General features: G+C 43.0%; 1 protein-coding gene across 3 annotated transcripts in view; it reads left to right on the top strand.

Annotated features, from left to right (window-relative positions):
- The window catches only part of LOC139757317 (solute carrier organic anion transporter family member 74D-like), a 52684-nt gene extending 37275 nt beyond the window's left edge, over positions 1–15409 (top strand). For all 3 annotated transcript variants that reach the window (XM_071677721.1, XM_071677720.1, XM_071677722.1), the window contains exons 9-15: positions 3289–3475; positions 4648–4786; positions 5049–5168; positions 11681–11808; positions 12127–12230; positions 13374–13475; positions 14318–15409. In XM_071677721.1, the coding sequence (XP_071533822.1) occupies positions 3289–3475; positions 4648–4786; positions 5049–5168; positions 11681–11808; positions 12127–12230; positions 13374–13475; positions 14318–14487 (950 nt within the window). In that variant the 3' untranslated portion in view covers positions 14488–15409. The remainder of the gene's footprint in view (positions 1–3288; positions 3476–4647; positions 4787–5048; positions 5169–11680; positions 11809–12126; positions 12231–13373; positions 13476–14317) is intronic.
- Positions 15410–16052: the final 643 nt, after the last annotated feature.

The following is a 16052-nucleotide window of genomic DNA, read 5'->3' on the forward strand; positions in this document are numbered from 1 at the left end:
ACAGCTAGAGACTGAGTGTGAACGAATGGGGCCTTTGTTATCTTTTCCTAGCGCTACCTCGCACACATGAGGGGGGGAGGGGGATGTTGTTTCATGTATGGCGAGGTGCCGATGGGAATGAGTAAAGGGGGACAGTGTGAATTGTGTGCATGTGTATATATGTATGTGTCTGTGTGTGTATATATGTGTGTACATTGAGATGTATGGCTATGTATATTTGCGTGTGTGGACGTGTATGTATATACATGTGTATGGGGGTGGGTTGGGCCATTTCTTTCGTCTGTTTCCTTGCGTTACCTCGCAAACGCGGGAGACAGCGACAAAGCAAAATAAATAAATAATAGATAAATAAATAGATAATAAACGCGAGAGACAGTGACAAAGCAAAATAAGTAAATGATATATATATATATATATATATATATATATATATATATATATATATATATATATATATATATATATATATATATATATATATATATATATATATATAGTGATGTCTGATCATTATCTTGTGGAGGCGAAGGTGATGATTTGTGGGAGTTTTCAGAAAAGAAGAGAGAATGTTGTGGTGAAGAGGGTGATGAGAGTAAGGGAGCTTGGGAAGGAGACTTGTGTGAGGAAGTACCAGGAGAGAGTGAGTACAGAATGGAAAAAGATGAGAACAAAGGAGGTAAGGGGAGTGGGGGGGAATGGGATGTATTTAGGGAAGCAGTGATGGCTTGCGCAAAAGATGCTTGTGGCATGAGAAGCGTGGGAGGTGGGTTGATTAGAAAAGGTAGTGAGTGGTGGGATGAAGAAGTAAGATCATTAGTGAAAGAGAAGAGAGAGGCATTTGGACGATTTTTGCAGGGAAAAAATGCAAATGAGTGGGAGATGTATAAAAGAAAGAGGCAGGAGGTCAAGAGAAAGGTGCAAGAGTTGAAAAAGAGTGCAAATAAGAGTTGGGGTGAGAGAGTATCATTAAATTTCAGGGAGAATAAAAAGATGTTTTGGAAGGAGGTAAATAAAGTGCGTAAGACAAAGGAGCAAATGGGAACTTCAGTAAAGGGGGCTAATGGGGAGGTGATAACAAGTAGTGGTGATGTGAGAAGGAGATGGAGTGAGTATTTTGAAGGTTTGTTGAATGTGTTTGATGATAGAGTGGCAGATATAGGGTGTTTTGGTCGAGGTGGTGTGCAAAGTGAGAGGGTTAGGGAAAATGATTTGGTAAATAGAGAAGAGGTAGTAAAAGCTTTACGGAAGATGAAAGCCGGCAAGGCAGCAGATTTGGATGGTATTGCAGTGGAATTTATCAAAAAAGGGGGTGACTGTATTGTTGACTGGTTGGTAAGGTTATTTAATGTATGTATGATTTATGGTGAGGTGCCTGAGGATTGGCGGAATGCTTGCATAGTGCCATTGTACAAAGGCAAAGGGGATAAGAGTGAGTGCTCAAATCACAGAGGTATAAGTTTGTTGAGTATTGCTGGTAAATTATATGGGAGGGTATTGATTGAGAGGGTGAAGGCATGTACAGAGCATCAGATTGGGGAAGAGCAGTGTGGTTTCAGAAGTGGTAGAGGATGTGTGGATCAGGTGTTTGCTTTGAGGAATGTATGATAGAGTTGATAGAGATGCTCTGTGGAAGGTTTTAAGAATATATGGTGTGGGAGGCAAGTTGTTAGGAGCAGTGAAAAGTTTTTATCGAGGATGTAAGGCATGTGTACGTGTAGGAAGAGAGGAAAGTGATTGGTTCTCAGTGAATGTAGGTTTGCGGCAGGGGTGTGTGATGTCTCCATGGTTGTTTAATTTGTTTATGTTTATGGGGATGTTAGGGAGGTAAATGCAAGAGTTTTGGAAAGAGGGGCAAGTATGTAGTCTGTTGTGGATGAGAGAGCTTGGGAAGTGAGTCAGTTGTTGTTCGCTGATGATACAGCGCTGGTGGCTGATTCATGTGAGAAACTGCAGAAGCTGGAGACTGAGTTTGGTAAAGTGTGTGAAAGAAGAAAGTTAAGAGTAAATGTGAATAAGAGCAAGGTTATTAGGTACAGTAGGGTTGAGGGTCAAGTCAATTGGGAGGTAAGTTTGAATGGAGAAAAACTGGAGGAAGTAAAGTGTTTTAGATATCTGGGAGTGGATCTGGCAGCGGATGGAACCATGGAAGCGGAAGTGAATCATAGGGTGGGGGAGGGGGCGAAAATTCTGGGAGCCTTGAAGAATGTGTGGAAGTCGAGAACATTATCTCGGAAAGCAAAAATGGGTATGTTTGAAGGAATAGTGGTTCCAACAATGTTATATGGTTGCGAGGCGTGGGCTATGGATAGAGTTGTGCTCAGGAGGGTGGATGTGCTGGAAATTAGATGTTTGAGGACAATGTGTGGTGTGAGGTGGTTTGATCGAGGAAGTAATGGAAGGGTAAGAGAGATGTGTGGAAATAAAAAGAGCGTGGTTGAGAGAGCAGAAGAGGGTGTTTTGAAATGGTTTGGGCACATGGAGAGAATGAGTGAGGAAAGATTGACCAAGAGGATATATGTGTCGGAGGTGGAGGGAACGAGGAGAAATGGGAGACCAAATTGGAGGTGGAAAGATGGAGTGAAAAAGATTTTGAGTGATCGGGGCCTGAACATGCAGGAGGGTGAAAGGCGGGCAAGGAATAGAGTGAATTGGATCGATGTGGTATACCGGGGTCGACGAGCGGTCAGTGGATTGAATCAGGGCATGTGAAGAGTCTGGGGTAAACCACGGAAAGTTGTGTGGGGCCTGGATGTGGAAAGGGAGCTGAGGTTTCGGGCATTATTGCATGACAGCTAGAGACTGAGTTTGAACGAATGGGGCCTTTGTTGTCTTTTCCTAGCGCTATCTCGCACACATGAGGGGGGAGGGGTATGGTATTCCATGTGTGGCGAGGTGGCGATGGGAATGAATAAAGGCAGACAGTGTGAATTGTGTGCATGGGTATATATGTATGTGTCTGTGTGTGTATATATATGTGTACATTGAGATGTATAGGTATGTATATTTGCGTGTGTGGACGTGTATGTATATACATGTGTATGAGGGTGGGTTGGGCCATTTCTTTCGTCTGTTTCCTTGCGCTACCTCGCAAACGCGGGAGACAGCGACAAAGCAAAATAAATAAATAAATAGATATATATATATATCCACTCCAAGTTCACTTGTGTCTTACATCATAAACTAATTTTTTTCCCTTAATTCCAAACCTTATTCGTATGTTTTCGTGACTGCCATATTTACGGGTGGCCAAATCGAGCCCATGTTAACACTTTACCCACGACGTCTCAGGGATGGCCAGTCTCGTGTCGCTGGTGTTCGGGACGGGTCTGGGTGGAGTTATCCTGCGGTTTGCCAAGCCTGGCCCCAGGTTCGTCACCGGCTACAACATCTTCATCACGTTACTCATGTGCTGTAGCTACATCATCCTCAGCTTCATCGGATGCCCGAAACTCCAGGTCGTCGGTCCAGTAGGAAAGTAAGAGTACTGGCACTACTACCTCATGTCATGTTCGTCAGCTGTATACGTTTTCTTTTAGTATAGTTTTCCCTCGTCTTCAGATTATCTGTCCTCCTGTTCAGTTGTATTTTCCTGTGTTATCATAAGCTCTTAAGTTGTTTACATATGGGACGATTTGCCAAGAACAGACTTGATTACTTCGCTTTTAGTCCATGACTTTCGTTATATTTGCGCCTCCATTGACAAAATGACAATTTGCAAGTTATTCTCTGACTTGTATGCTTACCTTCTATCTTCTACCACAGTATTCTGTGAGTTTCTCATTCCTTCCGCTGTCACAAACAGCCTCGAAAGGACCCATTGGTGTGTTAGTGTTTGAATTCCTTCGTATTCCTTTTGTATTCTAATAATTTCATGCCACGTTCATATTTTTTTTCATCTTTAGAAATCTTGGATTGTAAAGTGTGGCTCGTAGAATACACTAGCTCATGATGACATGGTCCAGTGGTTTCCAGGCCAGAGAGAGTGTGGCATTTTTAGCGTCAGAATCCCAGGATAACGAAGGAAGACCCACAGACGTTAGTGAGAAGACGGTACACTAACAAGACGATCACTTTCCCCGCCAGACTTCTCTCTTTTCCTCTCACGTTTCCTCGCTCCTCAGTAGCATTGTTTTCATGATATGTCGTATGGTAATGAAGACTGTTTCATAAAGGAGCAGTAGCTGGGGAAGGAGGAGTAGAGGAAATGTTGAGTTAGGGGGAACGCAGCTAGGATAAGGGAAGCCCCGCTATTTTAAGTTTGGAACGCGCTTCTCAATGCTATTGGATCAGAGACTGTGTAAGATGGTAAATGAGAGAGAGAGAGAGAGAGAGAGAGAGAGAGAGAGAGAGAGAGAGAGAGAGAGAGAGAGAGAGAGAGAGAGAGAGAGAGAGAGAGAGAGAGAGAGAGAGAGAGAGAGAGAGAGAGAGAGAGATTGAATCTCTGTGCATGGGTACCTAAGACCAATAGGATCCCGTTCCTTTATGAAGGTATAAGTATTGAAATTGAATTGAATTGACTGAACCTTCAAACCTCAAGGCTTTGTCATAAGTCTGGGCTCGCGTGTAGGGATATCTCGACTAACTGGCTGGTAGATTAGTTCAACCCTGACTGTATTTTCGTATGAGTAATAAAAGGATAACCGTCAGGTGGGAGGCGACGGCGTGCTCCGCTGACTGTGGCTGCACGGACAAGTTCTCTCCCGTGTGTGGTGAGGATCAGACCACCCTCTTCTACTCAGCATGTTACGCCGGCTGCTCCTCCATCAACGTCACCGCCAGTCCCATAGTACGTGCTTCATACCGTCTCTCCCTCTAAGTCCAGTATCCCATGGACACCCTCTGGTTGCCATATACTGTAAAGTATTTGTATTCATGAAGTCTTTCCATTTCTACTGAATTCATGCCATGGTCGTCCCCAAATTAGTCACTCCTGTGTACAGCTGTTTCATACCGTAGACATGATCTTCGTCATAGTATAAGATGGTGAACTGTATTATACTGATTGGTGTGATGACCTAACTGTTCTCTCCTGACGATGATGGTGGCAGGAGTACAGCGACTGTCGGTGTATCGTCAATAAGACCACCTCCCCGCCTGACCATGCACTCCACCCGGCAGCCTCACCTCACCAGGACAACTTAGTGAATCTGACGGCAGCGATCCCAGCGGTAAGATTGTGGCTAAGAACTCATCTTGGTAATAAAGTTTAGGTTAGGTTCCTTTCTTGGTGATAAATCTGGGCTCGCTAGCTACCTTGGTGATGAGTTTTAGGCTAGTTACCTCTCTTGGTAATAAGGTTTGGACTAGCTACCTCCCTTGGTAATAAGGTATGGATTATATACCTCTCTTGGTAATAAGGTTTGGACTAGCTACCTCCCTTGGTAATAAGGTATGGATTATATACCTCTCTTGGTAATAAGGTTTGGACTAGCTACCTCCCTTGGTAATAAGGTTTGGACTAGCTACCTCTCTTGGTAATAAGGTTTGGGCTAGCTACCTCTTTTGGTGATAAGGTTTGGACTAGCTACCTCCCTTGGTTATAAGGTATTGACTAGCTACCTGTCTTGGAAATAAGATTTGGACTAGCTACCTTCTTTGATTATCGGGTTTGGACTAGCTACCTCTCTTGGTAATAAGGTTTGGACTAGCTACCTCTCTTGGTAATAAGGATTGGACTAGCTACTTCTCTTGGTGATGAGGTTTAGACTAGCTATCTTCCTTTGCTATAAGGTTTGGAGTTGCTACCTCCCTTGGTAATAAGGTTTGGACGAACAACCTTCCTTGGTAATAAGGCCTGAACTAGCTACCTCCCTTGGTAATCAGGTTTGGATTAAGTACCTCTCTTGGAAATAAGGTTTGGACTAGCTACCTCCCTTGATAGTAAGGTTTGCTCTTGATACCTCTCTTGGTAATAAGATTTATGTTAGATATATCCCCCTATCCCTGGGGAATATTTCCCACGCATTCCTCACGTGTCGTAGAAGGCGACTAAAGGGGACGGGAGCGGGGGGCTAGAAGTTCTCCCCTCCTTGTATTTTAACTTTCAAAAAAGGGAAACAGAAGGAGTCAGGCGGGGAGTGCTCATCCTCCTCGAAGGCTCAGATTGGGGTGTCTAAATGTGTGTGGATGTAACCAAGATGAGAAAAAAGGAGAGATAGGTAGTATGTTTGAGGAAAGGAACCTGGATGTTTTGGCTCTGAGTGAAACGAAGCTCAAGGGTAAAGGGGAAGAGTGGTTTGGGAATGTCTTGAGAGTAAAGTCAGGGGTTAATGAGAGGACAAGAGCAAGGGAAGGAGTAGCACTGCTCCTGAAACAGGAGTGGTGGGAGTATGTGATAGAGTGTAAGAAAGTAAACTCTAGATTGATATGGGTAAAACTGAAAGTGAATGGAGAGGGATGGGTGATTATTCGTGCATATGCACCTGGGCATGAGAAGAAAGATCATGAGCGGCAAGTGTTTTGGGAGCAGCTGAGTGAGTGAGTTAGTAGTTTTGATGCACGAGACCAGGTTATAGTGATGGGTGATTTGAATGCAAAGGTGAGTAATGTGGCAGTTGAGGGAATGATTGGTGTACATGGAGTGTTCAGTGTTGTAAATGGAAATTGTGAAGAGCTTGTAGATTTATGTGCAGAAAAAGGACTGGTGATTGGAAATACCTGGTTTAAAAAGAGATATACATAAGTATACGCATGTAAGTAGGAGAAATGGCCAGAGAGCGTAATTTGAAGTATTGAGTATTTTGAAGGTTTGTTGAATGTGTTTGATGATAGAGTGGACAGATATAGGGTGTCTTGGTCTAGGTGGTGCACAAAGTGAGAGAGTTACGGTGAATAATTTGGTAAACAGAGAAGAGGTAGTAAAAGCTTTGCGAGAGATGAAAGCCGGCAAGGCATCGGGTTTGGATGGTATTGCAGTGGAATTTATTCAAAAAGGAGGTGACTGTATTGTTGACTGGTTGGTAAGGTTATTTCATGTATGTATGACTCATGATGAGGTGCCTGAGGACTGGCGGAATGCGTGCATAGTGCCATTGTACAAAGGCAAAGGGGATAAGAGTGATCAAATTACAGAGGTATAAGTTTGTTGAGTTTTCCTGGGAAATTATATGGGAGGGCATTGACTGAGAGGGTGAAGGCATGCACAGAGCATCAGATTGGGGAAGAGCAGTATGGTTTCAGAAGTGGTAGAGGATGTGTGGATCAGGTGTTTGCTTTGAAAAATGTATGTGAGAAATACTTAGAAAAACAAATGGATTTGTATGTAGCATTTATGGATCTGGAGAAGGCATATGATATTGATGGAGATAGTCTGTGGAAGGTATTAAGAATATATGGCGTGGGAGGTAAGTTGTTAGAAGCAGTGAAAGGTTTTTATCGAGAATATAAGGCATGTGTACGTGTAGGAAGAGAGTAAAGTGATTGGTTCTCAGTGAATGTAGGTTTGCGGCAGGGGTGTGTGATGTCTCCATGGTTGTTTAATTTGTTCACGGATGGGATTGTAAGGGAGGTGAATGCAAGGATCTTGGAAAGAAGGGCAAGTATGCAGTCTGTTGTGGATGAGAGAGCTTGGGAAGTAAGTCAGCTATTGTTCGCTGATGATACAGCGCTGGTGGCTGATTCATGTGAGAAACTGCAGAAGCTGGTGACTGAGTTTGGTAAAATGTGTGAAAGAAGAAAGCTGAGAGTAAATGTGAATAAAAGCAAGGAACAGTAGGGTTGAAGGACAAGTCAATTAGGAGGTAAGTTTGAATGGAGAAATACTTGCGGAAGTGAAGTGTTTTAGATACCTGGGAGAGGATTTGACAGCGGATGGAACCATGGAAGCGGAAGTGAGTCACAGGGCGTGGGAGGGGGCGAAAGCTTTAGGAGCGTTGAAAAATGTGTTGAAGTCAAGAACGTTATCTTGGATAGCAAAAATGGGTGTGTTTGAAGGAATAGGGTTCCAATAATGTTATATGGTTGCGAGGCGTGTGTTATAGATAGAGTTGTGCGGAGGAGGGTGGATGTGCTGGAAATGAGATGTTTGAGGACAATATATGGTGTGAGGTGGTTTGATCGCGTAAGTAATGAAAGGGTAAGAGTGATATGTGGTAATAAGAAGAGTGTGGTTGAGAGAGCAGAAGGTGTTTTGAAATGGTTTAGCCACATGAAGAGAATGAGTGAGGAAAGATTGACAAAGAGGATATATGTGTAAAAGGTGGAGTGAACGAGAAGTGGGAGACCAAATTGTAGGTGGAAAGATGGAGTGAAAAAGATTTTGAGTGATCAGGGCCTGAACATGCAGGAGGGTGAGAGGCGTGCAAGGAATGAAGTGAATTGGAACGCTGTGGTATACCGGAGTCGACGTGCTGTCAATGAATTGAACCAGGGCATGCGAAGCGTCTTGGGTAAACCATGGAAAGTTCTGTAGGACCTGGATGTGGAAAGGGAGCTGTGGTTTCGGTGCATTATACATGACAGCTAGAGACTGAGTGTGAACGAATGTGGCCTTTGTTGTCTTTTCCTAACGCTACCTTGCGCACATGCGGGGGTTGGGGGGAGGTTTTCATTTCATGTGTGGCGGGGTGGCAACGGGAATGAGTAAAGACAGACAGTATGAATTATGTACATGTGTATATATGTTTAACTCTGTGTGTGCATATATATATATATATATATATATATATATATATATATATATATATATATATATATATATATATATATATATATGTATACGTTGAGATATATAGATATGTATATGTGCTGTGTGTGGACGTGTATGTATATACATTTGTATATGGGTGGGTTGGGCCATTCTTTCGTCTGTTTTCTTGCGCTACATCGCTAACGCGGGAGACAGCGACAAAGTATAATAAATGAATATTTGTAAATCTCCCTTGGTAATAAGGTTTGGACTAGGTACCTCCCTTGGTAGTAAGGTTTGAACTAGCTACCTCCCTTGGTAATAAGGTTTGGACTAGCTACCTCCGTTGGTAATGAGGTTTGGACTAGTTTCCTCCCTTGGTAAAAAGGTTTGGACTAGCTACCTCTCTGGTAATAAGGTTGGACTAGCTACCTCTGTTGGTAATAAGGTTTGGACTAGCTACCTCCCTTGGTAATAAGGTTTGGACTAGCTACCTTTCTTGGTTATATGGTTTGGACTAGCTACCTCTCTTGGTAATAAGGTTTGGACTAGCTACCTTCCTTGGTAATAAGGTTTGGACTAGCTACCTTTCTTGGTTATATGATTTGGACTAGCTACCTCCCTTGGTAATAAAGTTTGGACTAGCTACCTTCCTTGGTAATAAGGTTTGGACTAGCTACCTTCCTTGGTAATAAGGTTTGGACTAGCTACCTCCCTAGGTAATAAAGTTTGGACTAGCCACCTTCCTTGGTTATATGGTTTGGACTAGCTACCCCTCTTGGTAATAAGGTTTGGACTAGCTGCCGCTCTTGGAAATAAGGTTTCGACTAGCTACCTCCCTGGGTAATAAGGTTTGGGGTAGCCACCTCCCTATGGTTATCATGTTTGGACTAGCTACCTCTCTTGGTAATAAGGTCTGAACTATATACCTCTCTTGGTAATAAGGTTTCGACTAGCTACCTCTCTTGGTTTTAAGGTTTTGACTAGCTACCTTCCTAGGTAATCAAGTTTGAACTTGCTACCTTCTTTGGTTATTAGGTTTGGACTAGCTACCTCTCTTGGTAATAAGGTTTGGACTAGCTACCTTCCTTAGTTATAAGGTTTGGACTAGCTGCCTCTATTGGTAATAAGGTTTAGACGAGCTACCTCTCTTGGTAATAAGGTTTGGACTAGCTACCTCTCTTGTTAATAAGGTTTGGACTAGCTACCTTCCTTAGTTATAAGGTTTGGACTAGCTGCCTCTATTGGTAATAAGGTTTGGACTAGCTACCTCTCTTGGTAATAAGGTTTGGACTAGCTACTTCCCTTGGTAATAAGGTTTGGACTAGCTACCATCCTTGGTTATATGGTTTGGACTAGCAACCTTTCTTGGTAATTAGGTTTGGACTATCTAACTCTCTTGGTAATAAAGTTGGGACTTGCTACCTCTCTGCTTCAATCCATCGACAGCACGTCGACCCCGGTATACCGTATCGTTCCAATTCACTCTATTCCTTGCACGTCTTTCACCCTCCTGCATGTTTAGGCCCCGATCACTCAAAATCTTTTTCACTCCATCTTTCCACCTCCAAATTGGTCTCCGAGTTCTCCTCGTTCCCTCCATCTCTGACACATATATCCCCTTTGTCATCTTTCCTTACTCATTCTCTCCATGTGACTAAACCATTTCAAAACACCCTCTTGTGCTCTCTCAAGCACACTCTTTTTATTACCTCACATCTCTCTTATCCTTTCATTACTTACTCGATCAAACCACGTCACACCAAATATTGTCCTCGAACATCTCATTTCTAGCACATCCACCCACCTCCGCACAACTCTATCTATAGCCCACGTCTCACAACCATATAACATTGTTAGAACCACTATTCCTTAAAACATATCTAATTTTGCTTTCCGAGATAACGTTCTCGACTTCCACACATTCTTCAACGCTCCCAAAACTTTCGCCTCCTCTCCCACCCGATGATTCACTTTTGCTTCCCTGGTTCCATCCGCTGTCAAATCCACTCCCAGATATCTAAAACACTTCACTTCCTCCAGTTTTTCTCCATTCAAACTTACCTCCCAATTGACCTGTCCCTCAACCGTACTGTACCTAATAACCTTGTTCTTATTCACATTTACTCACAGCTTTCTTCTTTCACACACTTTACCAAACTCAGTCACCAGCTTCTGCAGTTTCTCACCCGAATCAGCCACCAGCGCTGTATCATCAGGGAACATCAACTGACTCACTTCCCAAGCACTCTCATTCACAACAGACTGCATACTTGCCCTTCTTTCCAAAACTCTTGCATTCACCTTCCAAACAACCCCATCCATAAACAAATCAAACAGCCTTGGAGACATCACGCACCCCTGCCGCAAATCAACATTCACTGAGAACCAGTCACTTTCCTCTCTTCCTACACGTACACATGCCTTACATCCTCGATAAAAACTTTTCACTGCTTCTAACAACTTACCTCCTACACCATATATTCTTAATACCTTCCACAGAGCATCTCTATCAACTCTCTCATATGCCTTCTCCAGATCCATAAATGCTACATACTAATCCATTTGCTCTTCTAAGTATTTCTCACATACATCCTTCAAAGCAAACACCTGATCCACGCATCCTCTACCACTTCTGAAATCACACTGCTCTTCCCCAATCTGATGCTCTGTATATGCCTTAATCCTCTTAATCAATACCCTACCATATAATTTCCCAGGAATACTCAACAATCTTATAACTCTGTAATTTGAGCACTCACTTTTATCCCCTTTGCCTTTATACAATGGCACTATGCAAGCATTCCGCCAATCCTCATATATATATATATATATATATATATATATATATATATATATATATATATATATATATATATATATATATGGCACTGAAAGTGTGCATGGTCTGAGAACTATCGTGTGGTGGTTATAAGTTTTAACTTGACAGCCTTAATGACTGAATCACTCGATAGGCCTAAAAGCCCCGACCAGTCAACCTAACCTAACCTAACCAGAGGTTGACCTGGTCTCTTGTTATGGACGTTCTTGCAGCTCGGGTCTGGCAGGAGCGGGTACTGCCCGGAGCCGTGTGGGATGTTCTTCTACTACATCATCATCCAGATGGTGATCAAGACGGTCGCTTCCACCGGCAGGGTGGGCAGCAGTCTCATCCACTTACGGTAAGCCACCTTCATCCACGCCTTCATCCACGCATCAAAGAGGAGGGTCGGGTAGGGATGATATCCCCCCCCCCTCACCCACGTATATACAATTTTCTATATTGTGGTCGTTCGTGGGATGAATTTCAGTGGGCAATTTCTAAAGTTTTCAGCTTAACATCTTTGAAATTTCAGATGGCTTTGTAGATCAGGCGCTATTTCCTTCTGCATTTGGAATGTCTGTTTCAGAATTTCATTCAGAGGTCGTAGATATCTTTTTCATCTTCAAGTAGTTTAAGATTTCTGCACTGATACTGTAACGCTTTGACTTGTGGACAGGTCTGTAGCGGACGAGGACAAAGGCATAGCCCTGGGGACCCTCAATGTCTTCCTTAGTGTCTTCGCCTTCATCCCCGCGCCCATTGTCTTCGGCGCCATCATAGGTAAGATATGGAACACTGGAAGTTGTCTTGGTGGCCGCCATTATAGAAGAGTCATGGAATACTGGAAATCATCATAATGGACGTCACTGTAAGTGGGTCATGGTATACTGGAAGTTATCGCTATGGACGCCTTTGTAGGTAAGTCATGGAATGCTGGAAATCATCGTTATGGACCATCATTGTAGGTGAATCATGGGATCATGGAAATTAACCTGAACGTCTTCGTAGATGAGTCATAGAATTCTGGAAATTATGGTAATGAGAGTCATCCTAGGTAAGTCATGGAATACTAGAAATTGTGGAACTAGGCGTCATTGCGGGCGAGTCACAGAACACTGGAAATTAATACAGGTCTGTTGGGCGGCAGCGTGAGTCATGGAATACTGGAAATCATAGTTTGTATTCTTGTATCTTTCTTATAAGGTGATACTACAGGCAAAACTGGATTGCTATGTTTGATAGTATGTATTTTCGTGTGTCAAGTGTCAGTTGTTGCTGATCAGTAACGTTCCAGGACCGTCCAGCCTGGAGAAGCTTAGGTGAACATGGTGATGTGTAGTAAATACTGGTAAACAGTGGGGTTCCGCAAGGTCCTGTTTAGGGTCTCATTATTATTCTTTTTCTTATTATATTTGGAATAATATCCAAGTAAAAGTTATGGTTACCGCAGACTTATCATAACGAAGACTTGATATTACAGGGAACATTCAATTATCGACACTGACAGTGTAGTTTATGTAATATTTCAAAATGGCGTTTAACATTAAAGAAAAAATGTTCTCGGACACATAACCCTGAGAAGAGATGGCTGTATAGCACTTATGAGGAACTATATTTTGATTTTTTTTTTTCATTTCCTATTGTAACTCCGACATACTGTAACTAACTTCATTTTATTCCACCCGGCCATTTTTGTCTTCATGAGAACAATGAATAAAGATGAAGCATTAAAATCACTCACATAATTTACATTCTGATGTTGATTTTACTACTACTACACCTCCCGTTCGTATTACTAACCAAAAACTTTACGAACCCTTCATAAATGCTATCTCCTTTTATGCTAACATGTATATTTTTTGTCTTCATTTATGTCTTTACTTACTTTATCAAGTAGATTTAATTTTCTTTATTTCTTGATAGATTCGGCGTGTCTGGTGTGGGACAACTCATGTGGGAAGTCTGGCAACTGTTGGCTCTACGATACAGACAAGTTTAGACTCATTATCCACCTGGTGCCTGCTGGTAAGGTGCTAGTTGTTGTCTGTCTTCCCCTTGGTGCTTGCTAGTGTGTGGCTAGTTGTGTCTGTCTCCATCCTGATGCTTGCTAGTATGTGGCTAATTTCGTGTCTCCCTCCTGGTGCTTGCTAGTATGTGGATAAATGTGTCTATCTTCCGCCTGACGCCCGGTAATACGTAGCTAGTTGTGTTTGTCTCCACCCTGATGCTTGCTACTATGTGGCTAGTTTCGTGTCTCCTTCCTGATGCTTGCTAGTATGTGACTAGTTGTGTCTGTCTTCATCCTGAAGCTTGCTAGTATGTGGCTACTTGGCTGTCTCCATCCTGAAGCCTGCTAGTATGTGGCTAGTTGTCTGTCTCCATCCTGATGCTTGCTAGTATGTGGCTAGTTATGTTACTATCCTTCCTGGTGCTTGCTAGTATGTAGCTAACTATTGACTGTCCCTCCCCTGGTAAGTACTTGCTCGTATGTGGCTAGTATATGTCACCTGGAGGTTGCTAGTATGCATCATACGTTTCCTTCAAATGTCTTCTACACATAATTCCGTTGGATAATGTTGTCTTGTTTCTTATTGTGCATCATAAACATGACCGAATGAACCTTGAAGACTTAAGTCGTCCCTAGATCACGACGGTACGACCCTTGAACACGATGCCGGTGCGACCCTTGAATACAACGGTCAAGTGGAAAACCAGGCCATTGTACCCAAGGGTCATGCCGTCGTACCATCATGCACCATTCTCCGATGTGTACTTGCCCACATAAAGAGTTCCATTTAGAATACGTTCCACCATGTTCTCTGTTCATCTTCACGTGAATACAACTCGTCTGTTTCCCTCCCCGACAGCGTTCATCTTCGTCTCGGTGTTCGGTGACCTAGTGGTATTCTACTACAGTCGTCAGCTCGATCTCTACGGTGAGAAAGAAGAGGACATGATGCTGGAGAAGACTCGCGCCGCCATGGAAGAAGTTCAGCCCTCGACACATGAGCAAGTTGACGGCGATGTTTTCTTGTGATGCGCTTCGACCAAAGATCCCTGGCTTCGACCTTGCCACACTCGCTGCACGAGAGAAAGATCCCTGGCTTCGACCATACGACACTCACTGCACGAAAGATCCCTGGCTTCGATCATACGACACTCACTGCACGAAAGATCCCTGGCTTCGACCATATGACACTCACTGCACAACAGGAAGATCCCAGGCTTCAACCATACAACACACAGCACGACAGAAATATCTCGTGCTTTAATTTAAAAGGGCAGAATATAGTCTTAAGTACAGGAGACTGAGCTGCCTAGGAAGGAAGAACGTCTAGGTATAATGACGGTGTTGTCTCCACTCCCTGTGATTATGTACTACTGTGCAGTCCATAGCTAGGCCTCTGGTAACTGCAATAATTTTATTTGCTGCAACAATCGCGATTGTAGAGGGTTGTTGAGGCTGTTGTTTTCTTGATGCCAGATTGATGTAAGTTTAGTTATGTTTTCAAATGTTTCACCAAACCATTCATGTAATGTTAACATATATCATAGGAATAATTACCAATGCACATGTAAACATTTATAGGTAACAGATGTAACTATGTGGCGTTACAGTAATTTCCCTCTGTTTTACTTTAGGATCACCTTGTATATAAACATCCAGTAATTTACACTGTAACCTCGTCTGCTGGTCAGGTCATGCGCGTCAACATGAGCTAACCTTTTACAAGTTCTAATTTTCAAGTGACGTAAGTAATAATAATCTTCATTGCTTCCATTGTCATCATAATCTATTCATAGGCATATAGAAATGTTGTGTATAAATAGATATATATTGTACCTACATTATGTTCATTATTCACAACGAACATCGTTCATCGTTGACTTTGGTAGCACCACTTTTTTATGAGATTAATCGACCATTCCTTCACAGTTTATTAAAGGATCGAGATCCAAACATCTGTTTTGTTGCTCGACCAAAACTAACCTAAAAACTCGATGGAAAAGTCCAGCCTGAGTCGTCCGCGTGGATTGCTTACTATTGCCATGATTACTTTCAGTTATCATCTGGGATGGTGACTTCATTGTTTATAATACATTGTTTATGTATAGTTTTCCATGTTATTATGAATCTTCTTCAGAGTTCTATGTTTTTGCTTTCGCACTTTAAAGAATGATGTAGCTTCTTGCTGGAAGAACCGTCTTTTGCGTAACCGTGGCCTTGATCAAGGCATAAACACCAAGAAACTGGATCGTGCGTGGGAAGAGGCTTAGCAAGTGTCCAGGCTGCTCGTTCAATATTTCCGGGTCATCATCCTTCCCTGAGTCCGTACCTGGGTTAACTTTGAGACAGGTTGGGTCTCTTGGGAGGTGTGAGGAGGGAGACAGGTTGGGTCTCTTGGGAGGTGTGAGGAGGGAGACAGGTTGCGTCTCTTGGGAGGTGTGAGGAGGGAGACAGGTTGGGTCTCTTGGGAGGTGTGAGGAGGGAGACAGGTTGGGTCTCTTGGGAGGTGTGAGGAGGGAGACAAGTTGGGTCTCTTGGGAGGTGTGAGGAGGGAGACAGGTTGGGTCTCTTGGGAGGTGTGAGGAGGGGTTGGG

The sequence above is a fragment of the Panulirus ornatus genome, chromosome 25 (genome assembly GCF_036320965.1).
Source record: "Panulirus ornatus isolate Po-2019 chromosome 25, ASM3632096v1, whole genome shotgun sequence".
In the NCBI taxonomy this organism is placed as follows: domain Eukaryota; kingdom Metazoa; phylum Arthropoda; class Malacostraca; order Decapoda; family Palinuridae; genus Panulirus; species Panulirus ornatus.